Source organism: Amblyraja radiata, chromosome 6 (assembly GCF_010909765.2).
Source record: "Amblyraja radiata isolate CabotCenter1 chromosome 6, sAmbRad1.1.pri, whole genome shotgun sequence".
Lineage (NCBI taxonomy): Eukaryota > Metazoa > Chordata > Chondrichthyes > Rajiformes > Rajidae > Amblyraja > Amblyraja radiata.
Window position 1 is genome coordinate 97,664,034 of NC_045961.1, and position 22,986 is coordinate 97,687,019.

Genomic DNA, 22,986 nt, shown 5'->3' on the forward strand with positions numbered 1-22,986 from the left:
CTATTCCTTCTCTCCAGAGATGCTGTCTGACCCGCTGAGTTACTCCAGCTTTCTGTATCTATCTTCGGTGTAAACCAGCATCCTTCCTGCACCGCTGAGTTACTCCAGCATTTTGTGTCTATCTATCTTGTTTAAAACAGCATCTTCAGTTCCTTCCTACACATTTAATCTGACTATCCGTCGTGTTAGTAATAGCGAGTCTCACGGGTAGGTTAAACGGAAACCAGACATTCATGTGTAACACCTTCAGCAAAGGGGGGGGGGTCGTGCTTTGCAGTTTGTAAATAAACTGTTGCAGAGTCTTTCCATTACAAATTGATATTAGTTTATTGTCATATATGCCGGGGTGTAATGAAATTCCTTGCTGGCATGATGCAAGGACAAGTGCAAGATACCAGAATGAAGGCACAACATAGTACAACCAGTACAACACAATAACAGGCCCTTCGGCCCATAATGTCTGTGCCACACATGATGCCAAGGCCAACTCTTATCTGAAGATAGACACAAAAAAGCTGGAGTAACTCAGCGGGTCAGACAGCATCTCTGGAGGAAAGGGATGGGTGACGTTTTGTGTTGAGACCGTTCTTCTGCCTGCAAATAATCCATATCCCGCTATTCCCTGCATATCCATGTGGCCCATTCTAAAAGTCTCTTAAATGCCACCATCATATCTGCCTCAACAACCATCCCCAGCAACGCATTCCAGGCACTCACCACCCCTATGTAAAAAACTTGCCCTGCATACCTCCTTTACATTTTGTCCCTCTCAACTTAAAGCCATGCCCTCTCGTATTTGAATTTCTATCGTAGGAAAAAAATTAAACTACCTCATAATTTTATATATTTCTATCAGATGTCCCCCACAACCTCTGGCATTGTAAAGAAAACAATCCAGGTCTGTCCAACCTTTCCCTGCAGCTAATATCCCCTAATCCAAGCATCATTCTGGTAAGCCTCCTCTGCACCTTTTCCAAAGCCTCCATGTCCTTCCTGTAATGGGCGATCAGAACTGCACACAATATTCCAAATGTGGTCTAACCAAAGTCCTATGAAACTGCATCATGACATCCTCTTATACACAATCCCATGTCCTATGAACACAAGCATAAGCATTATTTACCACTCATTAAATTCTTCAATTTTAGGTAACAAATTAACAACCCCCCCCCCCCCCTTCCCCTCCCTGCCCTCTCCTCCCTATGCCATTTCTCACACTAATATGCCCTCTTTCCCCTTGTCCTCTTCCACCTATATCCCTTCCTCCAGCTTCACATTTTGCACATCTTTGCTGCTTATCTCACGGTTTTTTGACTTATTTTCATTTCTGGTGTTTGCCCAACCCCCTCTCAATTTGCTGAGAACTATATATTCTGCATTCTGTACCTTCCCCTTTAGTCTACCTATTGTACTTGAGTTTGACTTAATTTTACTTACGTGTTCGGGAAAATAAGTGTTCGACACGGACCTGAAGGGCCGAGATGGCCTGTTTTCCGTGCTGTAATTGTTATATGGTTATTTGGTTATATGATTATTGTTTTATCAGATCTGATTGGACCTCATGCAAAACAAAGCTTTTCCCTGTACCTCCCTACACGTGACAATACCTAAAACTAAATGTAGCCCCGCCCATCATACTGACCAGACATGCCACCACCACCATTTTGTTACCTAAAATTGGATCATTTAATGATAAAATGGTAAAGAAGGCATATAAAATGCTTGACATGGGATTGAGTATAAGAGGATGACATGATTCATTTTCATTGGACTTTGGACCATTAACTCTGTTTACATTTCACATTGCCTTGGGAAAGCGGGCAACATAATCAAAGACTTGCCCCACTCTGGTCATTCCTTCTCCTGGCACCTGTCGAGCAGAAGCTTGAAAGTGTACTCCACCATTCTCAGGAACAGCTTCTTCCCCTCTGCTATCAGGTTTCTGAACCGTCCTTCCAATAGCTTGGACACTGTCCAATTCATTTCTACACCATTGCGGACATTGGATTTTGTCTCTGAAGGTGGTGCGCCACAATGCTGAGCACTATATCATGCACTCTCTATCTTTCCCTTTGTTCTACATATAGTATTTGTGTCTAGCTTGAAACTATTTATGTACAGGACTATCTGATTTGATCAGATAGTTTATATTTAATAGTACTATATTTAAGAGGGAGTTAGATGTGGCCCTTGTGGCTAAAGGGATCAGGTGGTATGAAGAGAAGGCAGGTACAGGATACTGAGTTGGATGATCAGCCATGATTATATTCAATGGTGGTGCAGGCTCGAAGGGCCGATTGGCCTACTCCTGCACCTAGTTTCTATGTTTCTATGTTTCTATAGCATGCAGAACAAAGTTTTTCAGTGTATCTTGGTGCACATGACAATAATAAATCTAAACGTAAACCTAAAACTTTCTTCTGCCAGTGCAGCACCTCAGGATCAATGATGACTTATTTCTACTTGGGCTTTATGGATTCTGAGGTGAGGCTAATAAATGAGCTGCATCTCCACCACTGTTGGGGCAAGTGATGTCTGACAGTCTGGGTGGGAGAGTAGTTTGTGACATGGAGTATTCTTTCTAGTACTAATACAGCCTTTGAAGATAGACACAAAATGTTGGAGTAACTCAGCGGGTCAGGCAGCATCTCTGGAGAAAAGGAAGGGTGGTGTTTTGGGTTGAGAACACCTTCTTGACCTGTTCCCTTTCTCCAGAGATGCAGGCTGACCTGCTGAGTTACTACAGCTATTTGTGTCTGTCTTTGGTGCTAACCAGCATCTGCAGTTCCTTCCTACACACTAATACAGCCCCTGAAAGCTCTTGGTGAATGGACTCAAACTTCTCAATCCCATCCTGAATGTTTCTTTCCACTTTGAGTGAGAAGAGTTAAAGATTCACAGGAATTAATGGGGAGACCACAACAGTGGCTCCATTCAAATGTGCTTGATAGGCTGCAAAGCCTGGTGGAACATTCTGAAAGTAGTGAATGGTGCCATAGAAATGCAAGCCAGTCCCCCTAATCACGAGCAGCTGAAAAAGAGGGGAAATAAGCCATTTTACAGGTTTCTCTTTCACTCCTTGGCGGATTGGCAGCATGTAAAGCCATTTAACTTTGCACGAATACTCACACAAAAAAAACTTTTGTTTGTATTGGCTTTATTACATCAATGGTTTTCAATGATCAGATATTTCATTAACACACAATGAGTTGTACATGTGTACTTGACCCCTGCAATCTCAAGATACTGTCCCCAGTTCCAACACAATGCACAGATCCAAAATCGTACCTTCTTTTTAAAATCTGACCAGATAGTTCTTTAAAAATGTGTTCTCTCACTCCCCCCCCTCTCTCTTTCTCTCTCACTCTCTAGGAATCAACCCTTTGTTCATACTTATCGGGTTTCCGAAACTTCTGGGAAATGGTCTGTTCAGGTAAGAAAAACAAAACTTACTTAATCCATTTACAACACACTGAATCCTATTTCCAGGGCATTTCTAAATTCTGCAGCCCAACATACAGTAAAATTGGGCAATAGTGACATGGAAAGGTAAGTACGTAAAGAGTGGTCTGTCAAATAGGACAGCTTTGAGTTCCCAGCACAGAAAAGTATGTGTTGATTAAACTATCTTAATACTAACACCTCAAAACCACAGGAGACTTTAGGTTGTAGAGATACAGGCTCTTCGCCCCACTGAGTCCACGCCGACCAGCGACCACATGACAGAATTAGTATACACTAGTTTTATTCTACACGCTAGGGACAATTTGCAATTTACAGAAGCTAATTATCCTGCAAACCTGTACATCTTTGGAGTGTGGGAGAAAACCTGAGCACCCGGAGAAAACCCTTACGGTCACTGGGTGAACATACAAACATCCATATAGACAGCACCCACAGTCAGAATTGAACCCAGAGTCAGAATTGAATAGCACTGCACAATTGTGCTACCTGTAGAGGCTTATAGTAACAACAAGAGGTAACACCACTCTATGCTACAAGAAAAACATGACTAAATTAAACATTAAAGGAAAGGAGAGTGGAAGTGCCTTTCAATAAAAGGGAATAAAGTTTCTTGTTGAAAAGCTGAAGGAAAACAAAGCATTAAAATATGGGCTAGATTACAATCTGGCACATTGCCTGCTCACAACAACACCCCCCTCTCCACCCCCATCCCCTTCCCATGCATTCCTCCCTTCAACTCCTTGAAAACCTTCCATGGTTTATAGAGAGGGGAAACAGGAACCCAAGGAGCACACAGAGGGTGGTACGTACTGTATATAAAACGAGCTGCCAGATGAAGTGGTTGAGGCAGGTACAATTTAAAATTTACAATTTACAGGTACTTGGATAGGAAAGGTTTAGAAGTATGGGCCAAGCACAAGCAAATGGGACTAGCTGAGACGGCATCTTGGTTGGCATGGACAAGTGAACCCAAGGGCCTGTTTGTATGCTGCATATCTATGCCATAAGATGAGGATGAATTTCTTTAGTCAGAGGATGGTGAATCTGTGGAATTCATTGACACAGACGGCTGTGGAGGCCAAGGCAATGGATATTTTGAAAGCGGAGATTGACAGATTCCTGATTAGTACGGGTGTCAGGGGTTATGGGGAGAAGGCAGGAGAATGGGGTTGCGAGAGAAAGATGGATCAGCTGTGATTGAATGGCAGAGTAGACTTGATGGGCCGAATAGCCTATAACGTATAAACGTATGAACTATGACTGATGATCCTGGAGGTCTCTGCTCCTGGTGCGCTCTGTGAAGTGGAGGCAGCGGGTGAACAGTGACTGGGCTTCAGGTAGCGTTCCATGGGACCCTGCATCAGAAAGCCCAGATCACCCTTGGACACCTTTTAACTTAATAATGTAATTATTAATTAATTGAATTATATTAATAACGCTGTTGATATAATGAATAATCAGTAGAAACAATGAACTGCAGATGCTGGTTTACCAAGGAAAGACACAAAATGCTGGAGTAACTCAGCAGGTCAGACAATATCCCTCGAGAACCTGGAAACATCGCCTATCCATGTTCTCCAAGGCTGCTGCCTACCCGTTGAGCTAATCCAGCATTTTGTGTCTTTCCATAATTAGTAGTCATATTAATTATGTTATATTTATCATATAACAGATTCATATAATTGTTTTTTCTTCCTGTTGTTATGGATTAATCATATTAATCTGTAACAACAGATTCATCAAAATTATTTTAATTCATTTAAAGTATTAACATGTATTATCTCTGAGATGTATTACAGATATGCTATATTAATCATATAACAGGTTGATATGATTAATACATTATATGTATGATGAATCTGTTATATGTTTTGATATGTTACATTCATTGATATGATTCATTTGTTATATGTATGAGTGATCTGTTACATGATTAATATAACATATCTGTAATATGTCTCAGAGATATTACGTTAATACTGTTAGAAATTGATGTAAGCTCGTAAGTCCATAAATTCTAGGAGCGGAATTAGGCCATTCGGCCCATCAAGTCTACTCAATCATTCAATCATGGCTGATCTATCTTTCCCTCTCAACCACATTCTCCTGTCTTCTCCCCATAGCCCCTGACACCCTTACAAATTATTTAAATGATTTAAAAAATATATTTAACAATAAAAAAAAACAATACACATATTTAAAATACCTAAACTAGAAATTAATTAAAAACGTAAATAAAATAAATAAGAATGGGGACATATTTAACTAAACAAATTTTACTGGAGGTTGGTGAGCCCATTCCGATGAAGGAGGTCAAGCTACTCACAACAGTAATGGCATCTTAAAATACAGGCACTGATGTAGATCAGCACTCTACCATTGGCATCTGATGACCAACTCATCTCTGGTTTCCACCCTGCAAGGTGCAGTCATGCACATTGGAGACTAACGGCCCAAGGAGAAAGTATCGCCCGTAGTTCGCCACAGAACTGCTGGGGCCACGCTAACTACTTTTGGTCCATTGATTTACACGAATGATAAATTGAGTCTGGCAGTCAGTTCAGACTTAATGTGTTGTTCACATTTGGTGCGATGTTAAAATATATGAGCAAAGGCACAAAGCATATGCTTCTTATGTTCAGCAACTCTTTATAGTGCTGACTTCTTGTAACGCTGTATTTCATAAAAGCTGTAAGTGTTTCACAGCAAGTGGTCTAAATAAGAATACACGGGAAAATGTGCGTACCAACAATTGGGCCATGTATTCAACACCAGGCTGAGTGTATGTTTCTTTTCTGCCTAATTATGGACGACAAATTTCTGTTGTGAGGTTGTCCAGATCAAAGTACTTCTGGAAAGAATTTTCCTGTCTATATTTATCGTGAGTACATTTTTCCTGGGAGTTTGTTATGCACACAGACTGAACTCACAACTACCTTTAATATTATTCGATTCGATTAGATTAGATCCTTTATTTGTCATTCAGACCTTTCGGTCTGAACGAAATGTCGTTGCCTGCAGCCATACATATAATAATAAACAACAAAACACACAATAAACACAAATTAACATCCACCACAGTGAGTTCACCAGGCACCTCCTCACCACTGGAGGTTGGTGAGCCCATTCCGATGAAGGAGGTCAAGCTACTCACAACAGTAATGGCAGTGGCATTAGAGGCAAATAGAGGCAAATAGAGGCAAAAGTCTTAAGGTTACTGTCTCTTCCCTCCTCATTCTCCCTCTGCGCTGAGGCGACATATTGTTACCCCACCGGGCGATGGTAAGTCAGTCCCGCGGCTCACCGGTTCAAGCTCCGCGGCCCGGGGTGGTCGAAGCTGCCGCCCTCCAGTCCAGCGGACGCAATAAATAAATATTATTTATTTATTGCGAAAACAAATTGATTGCAAGTAATTAAAACAGAAAATACTGAGCAGGCCAGACAGCATCTTGAAGAGAAACCAAAGTTAATGCTTTAGGTTGACGACCTAGGTTCATAAGAACTAGGAAATGTTAGAAATCAAGCATGTTTAATTCCAGAGAAGGGGAAGGAGTGGACAGAAGATGAGGGGGAATTTCTTTAGTCAGAGGATGGTGAATCTATGGAACTTATTGCCACAGAAGACTGTGGAGGCCAAGTCAATTGTCATTTTTAAAGCAGAGATAGATTCTTGATTATATGGGTATCAAGGGGGTGAAACCATCAACATTTATTGCTGAAGGGGGCATTTATGCATCTCATGTCTGCACTGTCTCTTTGTTAGTAAACAGCTCCATCCAGGACTGTAAGAAATTGCAGCGAATTGTGGACGCAGCCCAGACCATCACACAAACCAACCTCCCTTCTATTGAATCCATTTATACCTCATGCTGCCTCGGCAAGACCAGTAGCACAGTAAAGGAAGAGTCACACTCTGGCCACTTCCTCTTCTCCCCTCTCCATTCAGGCAAAAGGTACAGAAGTGTGAAAACGCACACCACCAGATTCAGGGACAGTTTCTTCCCAGCTGTTATCAGGCAACTGAACCATCCTACCTAAACCAGACAGCAGTCCTGAACTACTATCTACCTCTTTGGTGACCCTCAGACCATCCTTGATTGGACTTTAGACACAAAATGCTGGAGTAACTCAGCAGGACAGGCAGCATCTCTGGAGAGAAGGAATGGGTGACGTTTCGGGTTGAGACCCTCTATCGGACTTTGCTGGCTTAACCTTGCACTAAACGTTATTCCCTTATCATGTACCGATACACTGTAATGGATCGATTGTAATCATGTATTGTCGTTCTGCTGACTGGTTAGCACGGAACAAAAGCTATTCACTGTACCTCGGTACACGTGACAATAATAAACTAAACTAAACTAAACTAAAATCCTAAAGCTAATTCTTCTTTGTTCTATTCCTGTGACACTGCAGTTTTCGCTTCTCCAAATATGTACCCAATTTTCTTCAAATAAAAGAATAATATTTGCCACAACCAGACCTGTGAAAAAGCATACAATTACCATCCAACCGGAAATAAAAAATGAAAAACAATACTTGCAGATGCTGGAAACCTGAAGTAAAAACAGAAAATGCTGGAATCACCTCAGCAGGTTTTGTTCCCGATGAAGGGGCTTTGAGATGCGGCCTGACCTGCTGAGTTAGAAACATAGAAATATATTAAATAGGTGTAGGAGTGGGTCATTCGGCCCTTCGAGCCAGCACCACCATTCAATATGATCATGGCTGATCATCCAAAATTAGATTAGATTAGATTAGATCCTTTATTTCTCATTCAGACCTTTCGGTCTGAACGAAATGTCGTTGCCTGCAGCCATACATATAATAATAAACAACAAAACACACAATAAACACAAATTAACATCCACCACAGTGAGTTCACCAGGCACCTCCTCACTGTGATAGAGGCAAAAGTCTTAAGGTTATGTCTCTTCCCTCCTCATTCTCCCTCAGCGCTGAGGCGACATGTTGCCACCCCACCGGGCGATGGTAGTCAGTCCCGCAGCTCAACCGAGCGCCACGAACGGGCCGGTTCAAGCTCCGCGGCCCGGGGTGGTCGAAGCTGCCATCCTCCAGTCCAGCGGACGCAGCTGTTGCCGTGGGAGCTCCGGAAAACAGGCTCCAACCTGTGACCTGCGAGCTCCCGACGGTGTCATCCACTGGCCCACGGCCGAGCCCCGGATTCAGGTCGCCACCGTCAGAACGGCGCCTCAGCCACCGGATCACCATCTCAGCCCCGAGTCGGGCCGCCCTCACTGGAGCACCGCCTCAGCCCCGAGTCGGGCCGCCCTCACCGGAGCACCGCCTCAGCCTCGAGTCGTGCCGCTGCCACTGGAGCGCCGTCTCAGCCCCGAGTCGTGCCGCTGCCACTGGAACGCTGGAACGCCGCCGCAGCTCAAATTCGGCCAGCCTCGCGTTGTAAGTCCTGGCTGGCTCTGCTTCCGTAACCTCGAGGTCGGTCGCAGTTGGAGGCCGGCAGCTCCGCCATTAGGTCTCAGCGCAGTCGGAGGCAGAGAAGGGGGGATACGACAGAAAGAGTCGCATTCCCCCGAAGGGAGAGACAGAAAACCATGTTTCAGCCCCCCCCCCCCCCCCCCCCCACACATAACACAACCTAATAACTAAAACAAGACAAAAAAAAACAAAAACAAAAAGGTAAAGACAGACGGACTGCAGGCGAGCCACAGCCATTCAACAGCGCCTCCACTTCCGGACTCAGTACCAAAATCCGTACCCCGTTCCTGCTTTTTCCCCATATCCCTTGATTGCGTTCCTCCAGCATGTTTTCATGTCTCCACGCTGTATCTCTAAAAGTAAAAACTAAAACCTTCCTGAATTGTTGCAGTCCTTCTGGGGAAGGTACTCCATTACTCTCTTGGGTAGGGACATCAAGGATTTGGACCTAGCTGCAATGAGGGACTGGCTGAGCTATTCAAGGCTTCCCTTCCAAGTGCTTCAGACTGCACCTTCCTTCATCTTCTTCTTAGGTTGTCCCTCAGAATGGAGAACAACTTGTTTCCACACTGATTTTGTTGGTTCTACATGCCGTATGAGGCTAATGGAACATTGGACTCTTCCGCAGACACGGTGGATTGCTTGTGCGAAGGTGAGCCCTTTCATAGCTTATGCAAGGCCTCCCTATGTTGCTGATGCATGGATTTGAAGTTCTCTACTTCAAATGAATGCTCCTTTTGCAGTTTAGTTTAGTTTAAAGATCATAACATCATAAGATTATAAGTGATAGGAGCAGAATTAGGCTATTCGGCCCATCAAGTCTACTCCGCCATTCAAGCATGGCTGGTCTATCCCTCCCTTCTAACCCCATTCTCCTGCCTTCTCCCCATAACCTCTAGCACCACATGGAATCCAAGATACAGCATTATGGAGACAAACTGGAGATATAAGGATGGAGTTAAAGGGAAAGAGAATATAAGAAAAGTTAAGAAAGACACCAGAATTAACAGGGCAGAAAGCTCAGGAAGAGATAGGAGAGTATGGCCAAGTGAAATAGGAATCGATGTGAAGGGTGAGTGGAGTAATGGATTAAAAGTATTGTATATGAATGCACGAAGTATAAGAAATAAAGTGGACAAGCTTGAGGCTCGGTTAGAAATTGGCAAGTATGATGTTGTGGGAATTACAGAGACATGGCTGCAAGAGGGCCAGGGATGGGAACTGAATATTCAAGGGTATACGTCCTATCAAAAAGGTGGGGGTGGGGTAGCTCTGTTGGTGAGGAATGAAATTCAGTCCCTTGCGAGGGGTGACATAGAATCAGGAGATGTAGAGTCAGATTGGATAGAACTGAGGAATTGGAAGGGTAAAAGTACCATAATGGGAGTTATCTACAGGCCCCCAAACAGTAGCCTGGATATAGGGTGCAAGTTGAATCAAGAGTTAAAATTGGCATGTAGCAAAGGTAATGCTACGGTTGTTATGGGAGATTTCAACATGCAGGTAGACTGGGAAAATCAGGTTGGTACTGGACCCCAAGAAAGGGAGTTTGTGGGGTGCCTCTGTGATGGATTCTTAGAGCAGCTTGTACTGGAGCCTACCAGGGAGAAGGCAATTCTGAATTTGGTGTTATGGAATGAACCAGATTTGATAAGGGAACTCGAGGTGAAGGAGCCATTAGGAGGTAGTGACCATAATATGATAAGTTTTAATCTACAATTTGAGAGGGAGAAGGGAAAATTGGAAGTGTCACTATTACAGTTGAACAAAGGGGACCATGGAGCCATGAGGGAGGAGCTGGCCAAAGTTGACTGGAAAAATACCCTAGCAGGGATGACAGCGGAACAACAATGGCAGGTATTTCTGGGATAATACAGAGGTGCAGGATCAATTCATTTCCAAGAGGAAGAAAGATTCCAAGGGGAGTAAGGGGTGACCGTGGCTGACAAGGGACGTCAGGACAGTTTAAAAATAAAAGAGAAGAAGTATAACATAGCAAAGGTGAGCATTGATGTTTGTCATGTACATCAATGATCTGGATGATGGTGTGGTAAATTGGATTAGTAAGTATGCAGATGATACTAAGATAGGTGGGGTTGCGGGTAATGAAGTAGAGTTTCAAAGTCTACAGAGAGATTTATGCCAGTTGGAAAGAGTGGGCTGAAAGATGGCAGATGGAGTTTAATGCTGATAAGTGTGAGGTGCTACATCTTGGCAGGACAAATCAAAATAGGACGTACATGGTAAATGGTAGGGAATTGAAGAATGTAGGTGAACAGAGGGATCTGGGAATAACTGTGCACAGTTCCATGAAAGTGGAATCTCATGTAGATAGGGTGGTAAAGAAAGCTTTTGGTGTGCTGGCCTTTATAAATCAGAGCATTGAGTATAGAAGTTGGGATGTAATGTTAAAATTGTACAAGGCATTGGTGAGGCCAATTCTGGAGTATGGTGTACAATTTTGGTCGCCTAATTATAGGAAGGATGTCAACAAAATAGAGAGAGTACAGAGGAGATTTACTAGAATGTTGCCTGGGTTTCAGCAACTAAGTTACAGAGAAAGGTTGAACAAGTTAGGGCTTTATTCTTTGGAGCGCAGAAGGTTAAGGGGGGACTTGATAGAGGTTTTTAAAATGATGAGAGGGATAGACAGAGTTGACGTGGAAAAGCTTTTCCCACTGAGAGTAGGGAAGTTTCAAACAAGGGGACATGACTTGAGAATTAAGGGACTGAAGTTTAGGGGTAACATGAGGGGGAACTTCTTTACTCAGAGAGTGGTAGCTGTGTGGAATGAGCTTCCAGTGAAGGTGGTGGAGGCAGGTTCGTTTTTATCATTTAAAAATAAATTGGATAGTTATATGGATGGGAAAGGAATGGAGGGTTATGGTCTGAGCGCAGGTATATGGGACTAGGGGAGATTATGTGTTCGGCACGGACTAGAGGGGTCGAGATGGCCTGTTTCCGTGCTGTAATTGTTATATGGTTATATGGTTATATGGGAAGCCAGAGGATTGGGAAACGTTTAAAGAGCACCAGAAGATAAGTAAAAAGGCAATACGGGGAACAAAGATGAGGTACGAATGTAAGCTAGCCAAGAATATAAAGGAGATTAGGAAAAGCTTAAAGACCAAAGTTGGACCCTTGAAGACTGAAACAGGTGAATTTATTATGGGGAACACGGATATGGCAGACGAGTTGAACAGGTACTTTGGATCCGTCTTCACTAAGGAAGACACTATTAACCTGATATACTAGTGGCCAGAGGATCTGGGGTGACGGAGGAACTGAAGGAAATCCACATTCGGCAGGATATGGTGTTGGGTAGACTGATGGGACTGAAGGTTGATAAATCCCCAGGGCCTGATGGTCTGCATCCCAGGGTACTTAAGGAAGTGGCTCTAGAAATCATGGACGCATTGGTGATCATTTTCCAATGTTCTATAGATTCAGGATCAGTTCCTGTGGATTGGAGGCTAGCTAATGTTATCCCACGTTTTAAGAAAGGTGGGAGAGAGAAAACAGGGAATTATAGACCAGTTAGCCTGACATCGGTGGTGGGGGAGATGCTGGAGTCAATTATAAAAGATGAAATAGCGGCACATTTGGATAGCAGTAACAGGATCGGTCTGAGTCAGTTTACAAAGGGAAAATTATGCTTGTCTAATCTTCTGGAATTTTTTGAGGACATAACTAGGAAAGTGGACAAGGGAGAGCCAGTGGATGTAGTGTACCTGGACTTTCAGAAAGCATTTGATAAGGTCCCACATAGAAGATTAGTGGGCAAAATTAGAGCACATGGTATTGAAGGTAAGGTACTGACATGGATAGAAAATTGGTTGGCAGACAGGAAACAAAGTCAGAATGGCAGGCAGTGACTAGTGGGGTACCACAAGGCTCGGTGCTGGGACCGCAGCTATTTATAATATACATCAATAATTTAGATGAAGGGATTCAAAGTAACATTAGCAAATTTGCAGACAACACAAAGCTGGGTGGCAACGTGATTTGCGAGAAGGATGCTATGAGGATGCAAGGTAACTTGGACAGGTTGGGTGGTGGGCGGATGCATGGCAGATGCAGTTTAATATGGATAAATGTGAGGTTATCCACTGAGGGGGCAAAAGCCAGGAAGGCAGATTATTATCTAAATGGTGTCAAGTTGGGAAAATGGGAAGTACAATGGGATCTGGGGGTCCTTGTCCATTGAAAGTAAGCATGCAGGTACAGCAGGCAGTGAAGAAAGCAAATGGCATGTTGACCTTCACAACAAGAGGAGTTGAGTATAGGAGCAAAGAGGTCCTTCTCCAGTTGTACAGGGCCCTAATGAGACCACACTAGTATTGTGTGCAGTTTTGTCACCAAATTTGAGGAAGGACATTCTTGCTATTGAGGGAGTGCAGCGTAGGTTCACGAGGTTAATTCCTGGGATCGCAGGACTGTCATATGTGGATAGAATGGAGCGGCTGGGCTTGCATACTCTGGAATTTAGGATGGGAGGGGATCTTATTGAAACATATATGATTATTAAGGGCTTGGACACACTAGAGGCAGGAAACATGTTCCAGATGTTGGGGGAGTCCAGAACCAGAGGCCACAGTTTAAGAATAAGGGATAGGCCATTTAGAACGGAGATGAGGAAAAACGTTTTCACATAGAGAGTTGTGACTCTGTGGAATTCACTGCCTCAGAAGGCAGTGGAGGCCAATTGTCTGGTTGCTTTCAAGAGAGAGTTAGATAAAGCTCTTAAAGATAGCGGTCAGGGGATATGGGGAGAAGGCAGGAATGGAGTACTGAATGTGGATGACCAACCATGATCACAGTGAATGGTGGTGCTGACTCGAAGGGCTGAATGGCCTACTCCTGCACGTATTGTCTATTGTCTGTTGTCTATTGGAAGCAGGCCCTTCTTCCCACCGAGTCCACATCGACCATTGACCTATGTTATCTCACTTTCTTCATCCACTCCCCACACACCAGGGGCAATTTACATCAGTGAATTATCGTAGATAATTCAGTGAATTATCGTTGAAACGTCTTTGGCATGGGGGAGGAAACCAGAGCGAGCACCCAATGGAAACCGACATGGTCATAGGGAGAATGTGTAAACTCCGCACAGACAGCACTGAGGTCATTGGGTGGTCATGGGCCAGAGATTGCTTGGAATCAATGAGGAAGATGGCACATCTTCCTTGAATCCTTTCATCTGTCTGCTGGGTAGTCTCCACTTATTTATTCCATCGAAACCCAGCCTATATAAATCTCTCAACATATCTTTGGTCAGCGATGGGAACTCATCAATTTTATCACAGATAAAAACGAATAAACATCAAAAACCACTCAACTCTTTCCTTCAACTTCATCCAAAGCAGGGAACTCTGTACTCACAGTCACTTGATTCTGCGGCTGGCACGGACACTTTAATAACTGGCACTGGCCACTTTAATAACTGGCACTGGCCACTCAAATCAGCTGCCCCGGACATTTTTATGATTGGGTTATTGTATTTTAACATTGTGTTTTACCTGCTTTTAACTATTTATACTGTTCCATCAGGGACTGGATTGTTTTTAGTGTTATTATGTGTGAAATGTTTTAAATTTCATGTGCGATGCTCTGCTATTCCCTGGGAAACGTCTTTTCATTTTGCACTGTACAACTGTTGCTTGCAAGATGACAATAAAGGTTGATTGATTGATTGATTGATTGATTGAAAAACACGCACTTCTAAATTAATTCTGGAAATAAGCATAAATATAAATGACCAAGACCACATTTAATTGGATTAGTTCAATGATTGACTCTCAATATAATATTGAATCATTGGTTTGCAGTAGTTTGGTGCAAGGGATTAAATAGCTAATTACTGCAAATTATATGTACAGAGAGCTCCCTACACTGTAACCTCATAAAGTCACACTGATTCATATCATAAATCACCGAACATCAGAAATCTAAACTCTGAGTTATCAGTCATCGCTTCTGGTGGGAAACCGACACATTCACTCATTCATTTCTTCTGTAAATTTGCATTCTCCTTGATTTGTTTTGAACAATATGCCCTCGGATGTTTCAGTAATAACTTTGAGTTTTATAGGTTGACGACGCATTTCAGTAATGCATATTGTTTCAATTTAGAGACACGGCAGGTTGACATAAAAAGACATAAAGTGCTGGAGTAACTCAGTTGGTTCGGCAGCATCTTTGGAGAACATGGATCGGTGACGTTTCGGATCGGGACCCTTCTTCAGTGTGCACATTGTATTTCTTTTTGTTTCAATTTATATATGCGCAGACGCAACTCCCTTCCAGTATATACATCTTTTAATAAGTAGAAACCACTCCTACTAAATCTAAAGACCCTGTAAAATCGTAGAATTAGCGAGGTGAAGAGAGAATAACAAAATCATAAATATTTTTCATATTAATACATCAATGTCTTAGTTTCTATGAAGCTTTTGTGGCGCCACCTGGTGCTTAGGCCACTTACTGAGTGAACCCTCTGCACTAGGACTGGCAGGGTCATGTGACTGTGTTTGGCGGGAACAAGTCATCACGGGGTTAAGGGGTGTGCACTGGTAGTTAGTCAGAACTCTGGGAGAACCTTCACCAGATGCGTGTGTGCTGTTCTCTGTATTACTTAATCACTTAATGATTCACAACGCGTGGCTCGCTATGGTGGTGATCCAAAACGGTTATTTTGGATTTACATAATGGACGCAGCCAACGATGTACCCCAGCAACACAAAATTGCCATCAATCCAGCCCAGCAGAATGCCTTCTCTCGTAAGCTGCCCGTGTTCTGGACATCGCAACCCCAAGTGTGGTTTCAGCAGGCCGAGGCCCAGTTCCACATTAGATGCATCACGGTTGATGACACTAAGTACGTGCGGCTGGCGCGCTGGATCAGGAGTCGGCCGGTCGCCTGGTCCATTACCTACGCGCGCCGTCGGATGAGGACAATTACGAGGGCCTCAAAGCGCTCTTCCTGTGTACCTTTGGGCTCAGCCGACGTGACCGAGCGGTGAGGCTCATGCACATGGTCGGTCTCAGCAACATCCGCCTGCTCCTCGCGGGTGAGAATTTTGCTGACCCCCTGCAGCTAGCAAAGCGTGCGGACGAGCTGTGGCAGCCCAAGCAGCAGGGCGGCGCTTCGATCGATCGGGTGTCGGCAGTGCCTTGGAAGGCCCAGCGACCATGCCCTGTATCCACCAGGGGTTCGGCTGTGCAGCCGGTCCCGGGCCACGCCTGTAAAGGGATGTGGTGCTACTATCATCAGTGCTGGGGTTCCGCGGCCCGTCAGTGCCGCCCGCCCTGCTCGTATCCGGGAAACACCGGGGTCGGCCGCCAGTAGTTGCTGCGGCAGCCAGCCTGAAACACCGTCTCTACGCTTGCGACCGACATTCGGGACGACGGTTCCTCATTCCCATGGATCCACTCTAAGGAAGGCTGATCTGACAACTGCGACAGAAGGGTCGCGACACAAAATGTCACCATATTCCTTCTCTCCAGAGATGCTGCCTGTCCCGCTGAGTTACTCCAGCATTTTTTGTCTACCTGACAACTGAACAGTGACTTTGGGTTCAGGTGCACCTGAAGGTGTCGGGATGGGTGCTGTTCCTCCACTGACCTTCTGCTCAAGGAAAGCATGGAGTGCATTGAGCTCATCGGGGACATGTTGATGCAGAGATACAGCACTACTTCACAAAGTAGCTCGTTATAGCATGCAAGACTTGCCATAATCAACCAATGTCCACGTGGTTATCCTGGGTCTCTAGCTTGGTCCAAAATTTCCTCTTAGCATCCTTGATCTCTTTAAGATGGTTGTAAATAGATTTCTTGTACTTCTTGGGATTGTTTGACATGAATGCTACAGGCTTGGATTTCTCTTGAGAATGGACCTGATGGTTTCCAGTTAGGGAATACTAATTTTGCCTTCTTTGGCATGTATTCCTCTGCACATTTATAGACCTTAGACTTTAGAGATACAGCATAGAAACAGGCCCATCGGCCCACCGAGTCTGCGCCAACGAATTTTTGATGAAGTTTGTGACAGTCAAGGGCAGCACGGTGGCGCAGCAGTAGAGTTGTTGCCTTACAGCGCCAGAGACCCGGGTTTGATCCTGACCATGTAAGGAGATCGTACTTTCTCCCTGTGACCTGCGTGGGTTTTCTCTGGGTGTTCTGATTTTCTCCTACATTCCAAAGACGTTCAGGTTTGTAGGTTAATTGGCTCTGTTGAATAAAATTGTAAATTGTACTTCCTTTACTTCTATCTTTTTTTTAAAGCTCAAAAAATGAAGCGGTACAAAAAATGTATTAAGACATATGTGTTGTGGATTATTGTAATTTACCGTACTTCTAATTTAAAAAAAAAAAAAAAAAAAAAAAAAAAAAAAAAAAAAAAAAATTGTAAATTGTCCCTGGTGTGTAGGATAGTGTTAGTGTATGGGGATCGCTGGTCGGCGCAGTCTCGGCGGGTCTGTTTCCGCGCTGTATCTCTAAATTAAACTAAACTGTGATGGCAGTGGCATACTCATCTAAGTTTGGCACAGAGTCCTTGAATATGGACTGGCCCACTGAAAGCAGTCACTTAGTTTGTGTGTTTTCTCAGATTAACACCTTACGACTTTCTGTACCAGAACCTCACACTTCAGTGTTTGCCTGTAAGCATGATGGTCAGCTGAATAGTCAGATCTTGCACAATGCAATGCAAGTATAAGATGTATTTGATGGTTGCCTAGCATTGGACAAGCGTGTTAGGGACCCTGGTGGGACAGGAGTATTTTGGTAGCACACACTGTAGATCAGTGTCACACATGTTATGAGTTATACTTTGTGGTTTTGCCCACTAGCTTTACAGTAACCCTCCCTGCCTGGTTCCCACATTATTAGAGAAACGTGCTATCATGAAGTTACTGATGCTGTAACGTTAATAACGTTTTTGGACCTTTATCATGGTGTAAGGCTTCAGTTATTTGAACAGCAACATCACAACATGGTGTCAGAGTATACAAACTCACTCCTTGTTTAATTGTATTGCTTTTATTTTAGTTTTTTTTTCCAACTATTTGCAATGGCTTCTGCTCTCAGAAAACCAGAGGTCCTGGTATTTGACGAGGATCTCGCAGATCTCGCAGAACGATGGCGTGTATTTGAAGAAGATTTCTCAATTTACATTGAAGCGGCTCACCCTACTCCTGATCCTGGTGTTCGAGCGTCAATCCTTCTTAATTTGGCAGGCACAGAAGCTGCTCGTCGTGCCAGAAGATTTCACTATGAACTGGCTAGACTTGACCAGGCTGGTGTCCAGATTGCTCCTGCTGAATCCATTCGAGACCGTGACTGCCTACTGCGCAAATTCCGACAATTATGTGTGTTACGTACCAATTTAGTGATTGAGCGGCATCTGTTTTTTTCACGGTGCCAGAGACATGGAGAACCTGTGGAGTTGTACGTCAGTGCACTGAAGCACATCGCAAGTCGGTGCATTTTCAGAGATATATGTGATAGCCTTATCCGTGACCGTTTGGTTCATGGCATCCGCAATGATAAATTACGCGACGAGCTACTGCGGGATGCTGATCTTACTCTAGAGACTGCTGAAAAATGTTGTTGCATTGCTGAAATGGCTGATGCTCACATCAAAGTTTTGGGACACTCTACTGCTCGTGAAATTATTGCTGCCGGTATGTCTTATCAAATCTCTCTTTGTTTTCCTCAAGTGCCTGATGCAAAGTTGAGACTGATTGACAATTGCTTTAATTGTGGGGGTTCATATGCTGCTGTTCGTGACCATTGCCCTGCGTATGGAAAATTATGTCAATTTTGCAACAAAATAAACCATTTCCTTAAGTGCTGTCGTTCACGTAATAGCAGAGTTCAAACAAGACAATCTGTTAATTCGCTTGGCCATGAAAGCTCTTTCTCAGAATTATCACAACCAGCACCCATAGATTTACAGGCAGCTGGCGAGTGTGTTGATGTTGATGTACATGCTTTGTCTGATTTAATGCGTAAACAATTAGACCCCAAGGTCGCTTTGCTCATTAATGGCAAAACTCTTTATCTGAAAGTAGATTCAGGGGCCCGCTGCAATGTCATTTGCCTGGCTGTGTTCCAAAAGTTACGAAAAACAGAGATTGTTTCTCCAACGGCTGCCTCCCTTGTTCCATTTATAGAAGGTCGAGTGCACCCTTTCGGTCAAGTTGAGTTACGCTGCTGTCTTAACTCACATGTCCACAACCTGGATTTCTATGTGGTTCGTGAAAATGTGACGTCTGTGCTGGGTGTCAACGCATGTCAAGACATGGGTCTGATTGCTTTCGGCCCTTCTGTATGTCATCTGACTATAGACTGGGACTTTAACAATCAAATCCTGACACAATACAAGGTTTTGTTTGATGATAAGCTGGGCAGGTTGCCTGTCAGGTATACGATTACCATTGACCCTGAGGCAATTCCAGTTGTTCGTCCAGCTCATAAGATTCCCCATGCTAAGCATGACTGTGTTCAAGGTGAACTTAACAGAATGGTGTCTCTAGGTGTGATTACTCCCATTGCTGACCCCTCGGATTGGGTCTCCACCATGGTCGTGGCTACCAAGAAGAATAAAGACGAGATACGGATTTGCATCAACCCCAAGGACTTAAACACAGGAATTAAACGACCCCACTATCTCATGTACACTGTGGATGAGATTGCTGCGCAGATGGCTGAGGCAACGGTATTCACGGTGCTAGATGCAAAGAGTTCATTCTGGCAGATTTCGCTGGAACACCTCCACGTTAACCACATTGAGCACTCCGTTTGGGCATTACAGATTTCTTCGCATGCCCTTTGGAATAAGTTCTGCTAGTGAAGTATTTGAACAAGCTATGGAGCAGTTGTTTGCAGGCTACCCATGCTCCATTGTAGTGGATGACATCCTCATTACAGGACGAATGGTCAAAGAACACAATGCCAAACCGAAGGTCTTGGATCGTGCCAAGGCCATCAATCTCAAGCTGAATCCTCAAATGTGTAAATTCAAGGGGAATGAGGTGAAATGCATTGGCCATGTATTTACCAAAGACGACCTAAAAACTGATCAAGCGAAAACCAGTGCTATCAACGAGCTCTCAGTACCCACAAACGTGCTAGGTTTACAGAGATTCCTTGGCATGGTTAACTACTTGAGCAAATTAATTCCGGATTTCAGCAAAATATCAGCCCCATTGTGCCTGCTTACACACAAAGACACTGCTTGGACCAGTCTCGAGCAACAACAGAAGGCGTTCGACATTCTTAAGCAGCAGATGTCTTGTGCTCCTATTCTTGCTTACTTTGATCCTAAACGACCGGTCACACTGACTTGTGACGTCTCACAACATGGACTAGGCGCAACATGTCTTCAAAGTAATGGTAATGGCAATAAGCCTGTTGCCTATGCCTCGTGCACCATGACTGACACAGAACAACGGTATGCCCAAATAGAGAAAGAGCTGTTGGCGGTTGTTTTCGCCTGCAAGAAATTCAATTCAGAAATTCAGAAATTTTATCTTTGGACACACGGTCATGATTGAAACTAACCACCAACCTCTGATCAGCATTTTTAACAAACCGATCCACGCCACTCCAACGCACCTACAGCGGATGTTGCTGCAACTTCAAAAATATAACAATGTTCTGATCCACAAACGCGGTAAGGATATGTACCTGGCTGACACTCTGTCGCCTGCACCCCGGAAGACTTGCGAGAATCCACCCTCGCCGGATGATGACTTTATCGTAATGGCCGTGTCTTTTATCCCCTCGTCCTGTATGGAGGACTTGGTTGCCCACACTGCTGCTGACTGTACCTTACGGTCGCTTACCTCCGTCATTAAGTGCGGCTGGCCAGACAAACACTACAATATTCCGCTGCCATTCCGGCCTTTCTTTGCCGTCCGTGATGATCTAGTGCTGCAGGATGGCATTGTCTTAAAAGGACACAAGGCTGTGGTCCCTGCTTCGCTGCACAACAAGTATTTTAACGCTGTCCATGCAGGGCACCCAGGCGCTGAAGCTATTGTCTTACGGGGAAGAAGCATGTTTTACTAGCGTGGCATAGCCGACTACATCACAGAGAATGTGGCATCCTGTGCAGTGTGCAGCAGCTTGGCACCTCACCAACAAAAGCAACCACTTCTTTCACATCCGCTTCCTGCACTCCCATAGTCTACAGTGGCAGCTGACATATTTGAGTGGCATGGCAAGCAGTACCTGGCACTCGTCGATTCATATTCAGGATGGTTTGACATTGATCTTCTCAGCAGCCTCACTTCTCACGGGGTAGTTTCAAAGTTACGTCGCCATTTTTCAGTCCACGTATCTCCGGATAGACTGTTAACTGACAACGGCAGTTAATTTACCAGCCAACACTACAGGGAGTTTGCTACACGCTGGAATTTTTGTCACATTACCAGCAGCCCCGAATATCCACAGTCAAATGGACTGGCTGAGCGGGCTGTCAAGAGTGCCAAACAGCTCATGGAACATTCACACAGAGCTAATTCCGACGTTCCAGGATCTGCTCAACTTACGCAACATCTTCCGTGACCCCATTTTGGGTTCACCTGTGCAACGTTTATTGTCGAGACAGACCCATGCCACGGTGCCTGGGGCGCATCAGGCATTGGTCCCACAGGTGGTTCCACCTGAGGAGGTTCAGTCCAGGTTACAACAAACGCGTGACATTCAAAAAGAATGGTTTGACAAAACAAGTAGGCCACTGCCAGCATTGACCAAGGAGCAGGTGGTTCGTTTACAGACTGACAAAGGCCATGACCGTATTGGTGTGATTCTGGAGTTGCTTCTGAGCCACGCTCGTATATGGTCAGTGCCGATGGCGGCACCTACAGGCGTAACAGACAACATATCCTGCCTTTGAACAAGCCAGTTCTACCTCCGTATTATCCAGACCGTACAAGTATACTTCCGTCTGTGTCTAGCGACACTCCGCCTATACCAACAACCCACGTCTGCAACAACTCGCCTGCGAGTGACGACTTCGCCTGCGCCCTAGTTTCCTGCTTCGTCTCCGGGAATGCTGGTTCAGTCTCCCTCACCTGTGAAGCCACCTGCTCTGTCCCCGGGGGGAAAGAACGGAGATGGTCTTTATCATACACGTGCTGGTCATGTATGCAAGCTGGTTGTGAAGTACCCGGGCTATGTTTGACTTTCCTCTTTGCACTGTAAGTTACCACAAGTTTGTAGCGAGTGGATGTGAAAGTGGTATAACGTAGAACTCGTGAATAGGAGATTGATGGTCGGCAGGGACTTGCTCGGCTGAAGGGCCTGCTTCCATGCTGTATCTTTCAATCAATCAATCAATCAATCAGTGTGGAGGTTGAATCTTGACGACGCAGAGACTTTTGAAACGGAATTAATTTTAGAGACACCATCATGGAAACAGATCCTTCAGCCCACCGAGTCCACGCTGACCATCGATCACCCACCCACACTAGTTCTATGTTATCCCCACATTCTCATCCACTTCCTACATGCAAATGACAATTTTATAGAGGCTGATTAACCTACATAGCTACATGGCTTTGGGATGTTGGAGGAAACCGGAGCACCCGGAGGAAACCCGTGCGGTCACAGGGAGAACGTGAAAACTCTACACAGACAGCACCCGAGGTCAGGATCGAGCCCGGGTCTATGGCGCTGAGAGGCAGCGGCTCTACCGGCTACAACACTGTGCTTCCATATGAATCAGTCTTCACAATATCTAGCAGTAGTTTGTTGATGGATTAGGGCTCCAGGCTGAAATCCCTCCAGCCGTCTCTCCCAACCTCTGTCCAAGAGATGTTGAGTTGGCGGATGTCCAATGGCTTTGCCTTTGGGAGCACGGGATGGCAGTGGAGCATCTGTACATCAATGCAGGCGAGGTCAGGAGAGGGGGCGCACTGCTCCCGCACACTGAGCGCACATTCCAAGCAGCTGCTTCCGAGAATCAAGAGTCTTTGACCCAGATGACTGAGCTATCACTCTTTGAGGCACATAATAAGCGGATTGCACCTGTTTTTCATCAACTATGCACTT

General features: G+C 44.6%; 1 protein-coding gene across 1 annotated transcript in view; it reads left to right on the forward strand.

Moving 5' to 3' along the window:
• LOC116974629 (SH2 domain-containing protein 1A-like) overlaps positions 1-22,986 on the forward strand; it is a 78,336-nt gene that overhangs the window by 5,420 nt on the left and 49,930 nt on the right. Inside the window, exon 2 of the mRNA XM_033023311.1 lies at positions 3,373-3,433. Within this exon, the coding sequence (XP_032879202.1) occupies positions 3,373-3,433 (61 nt within the window). The remainder of the gene's footprint in view (positions 1-3,372; positions 3,434-22,986) is intronic.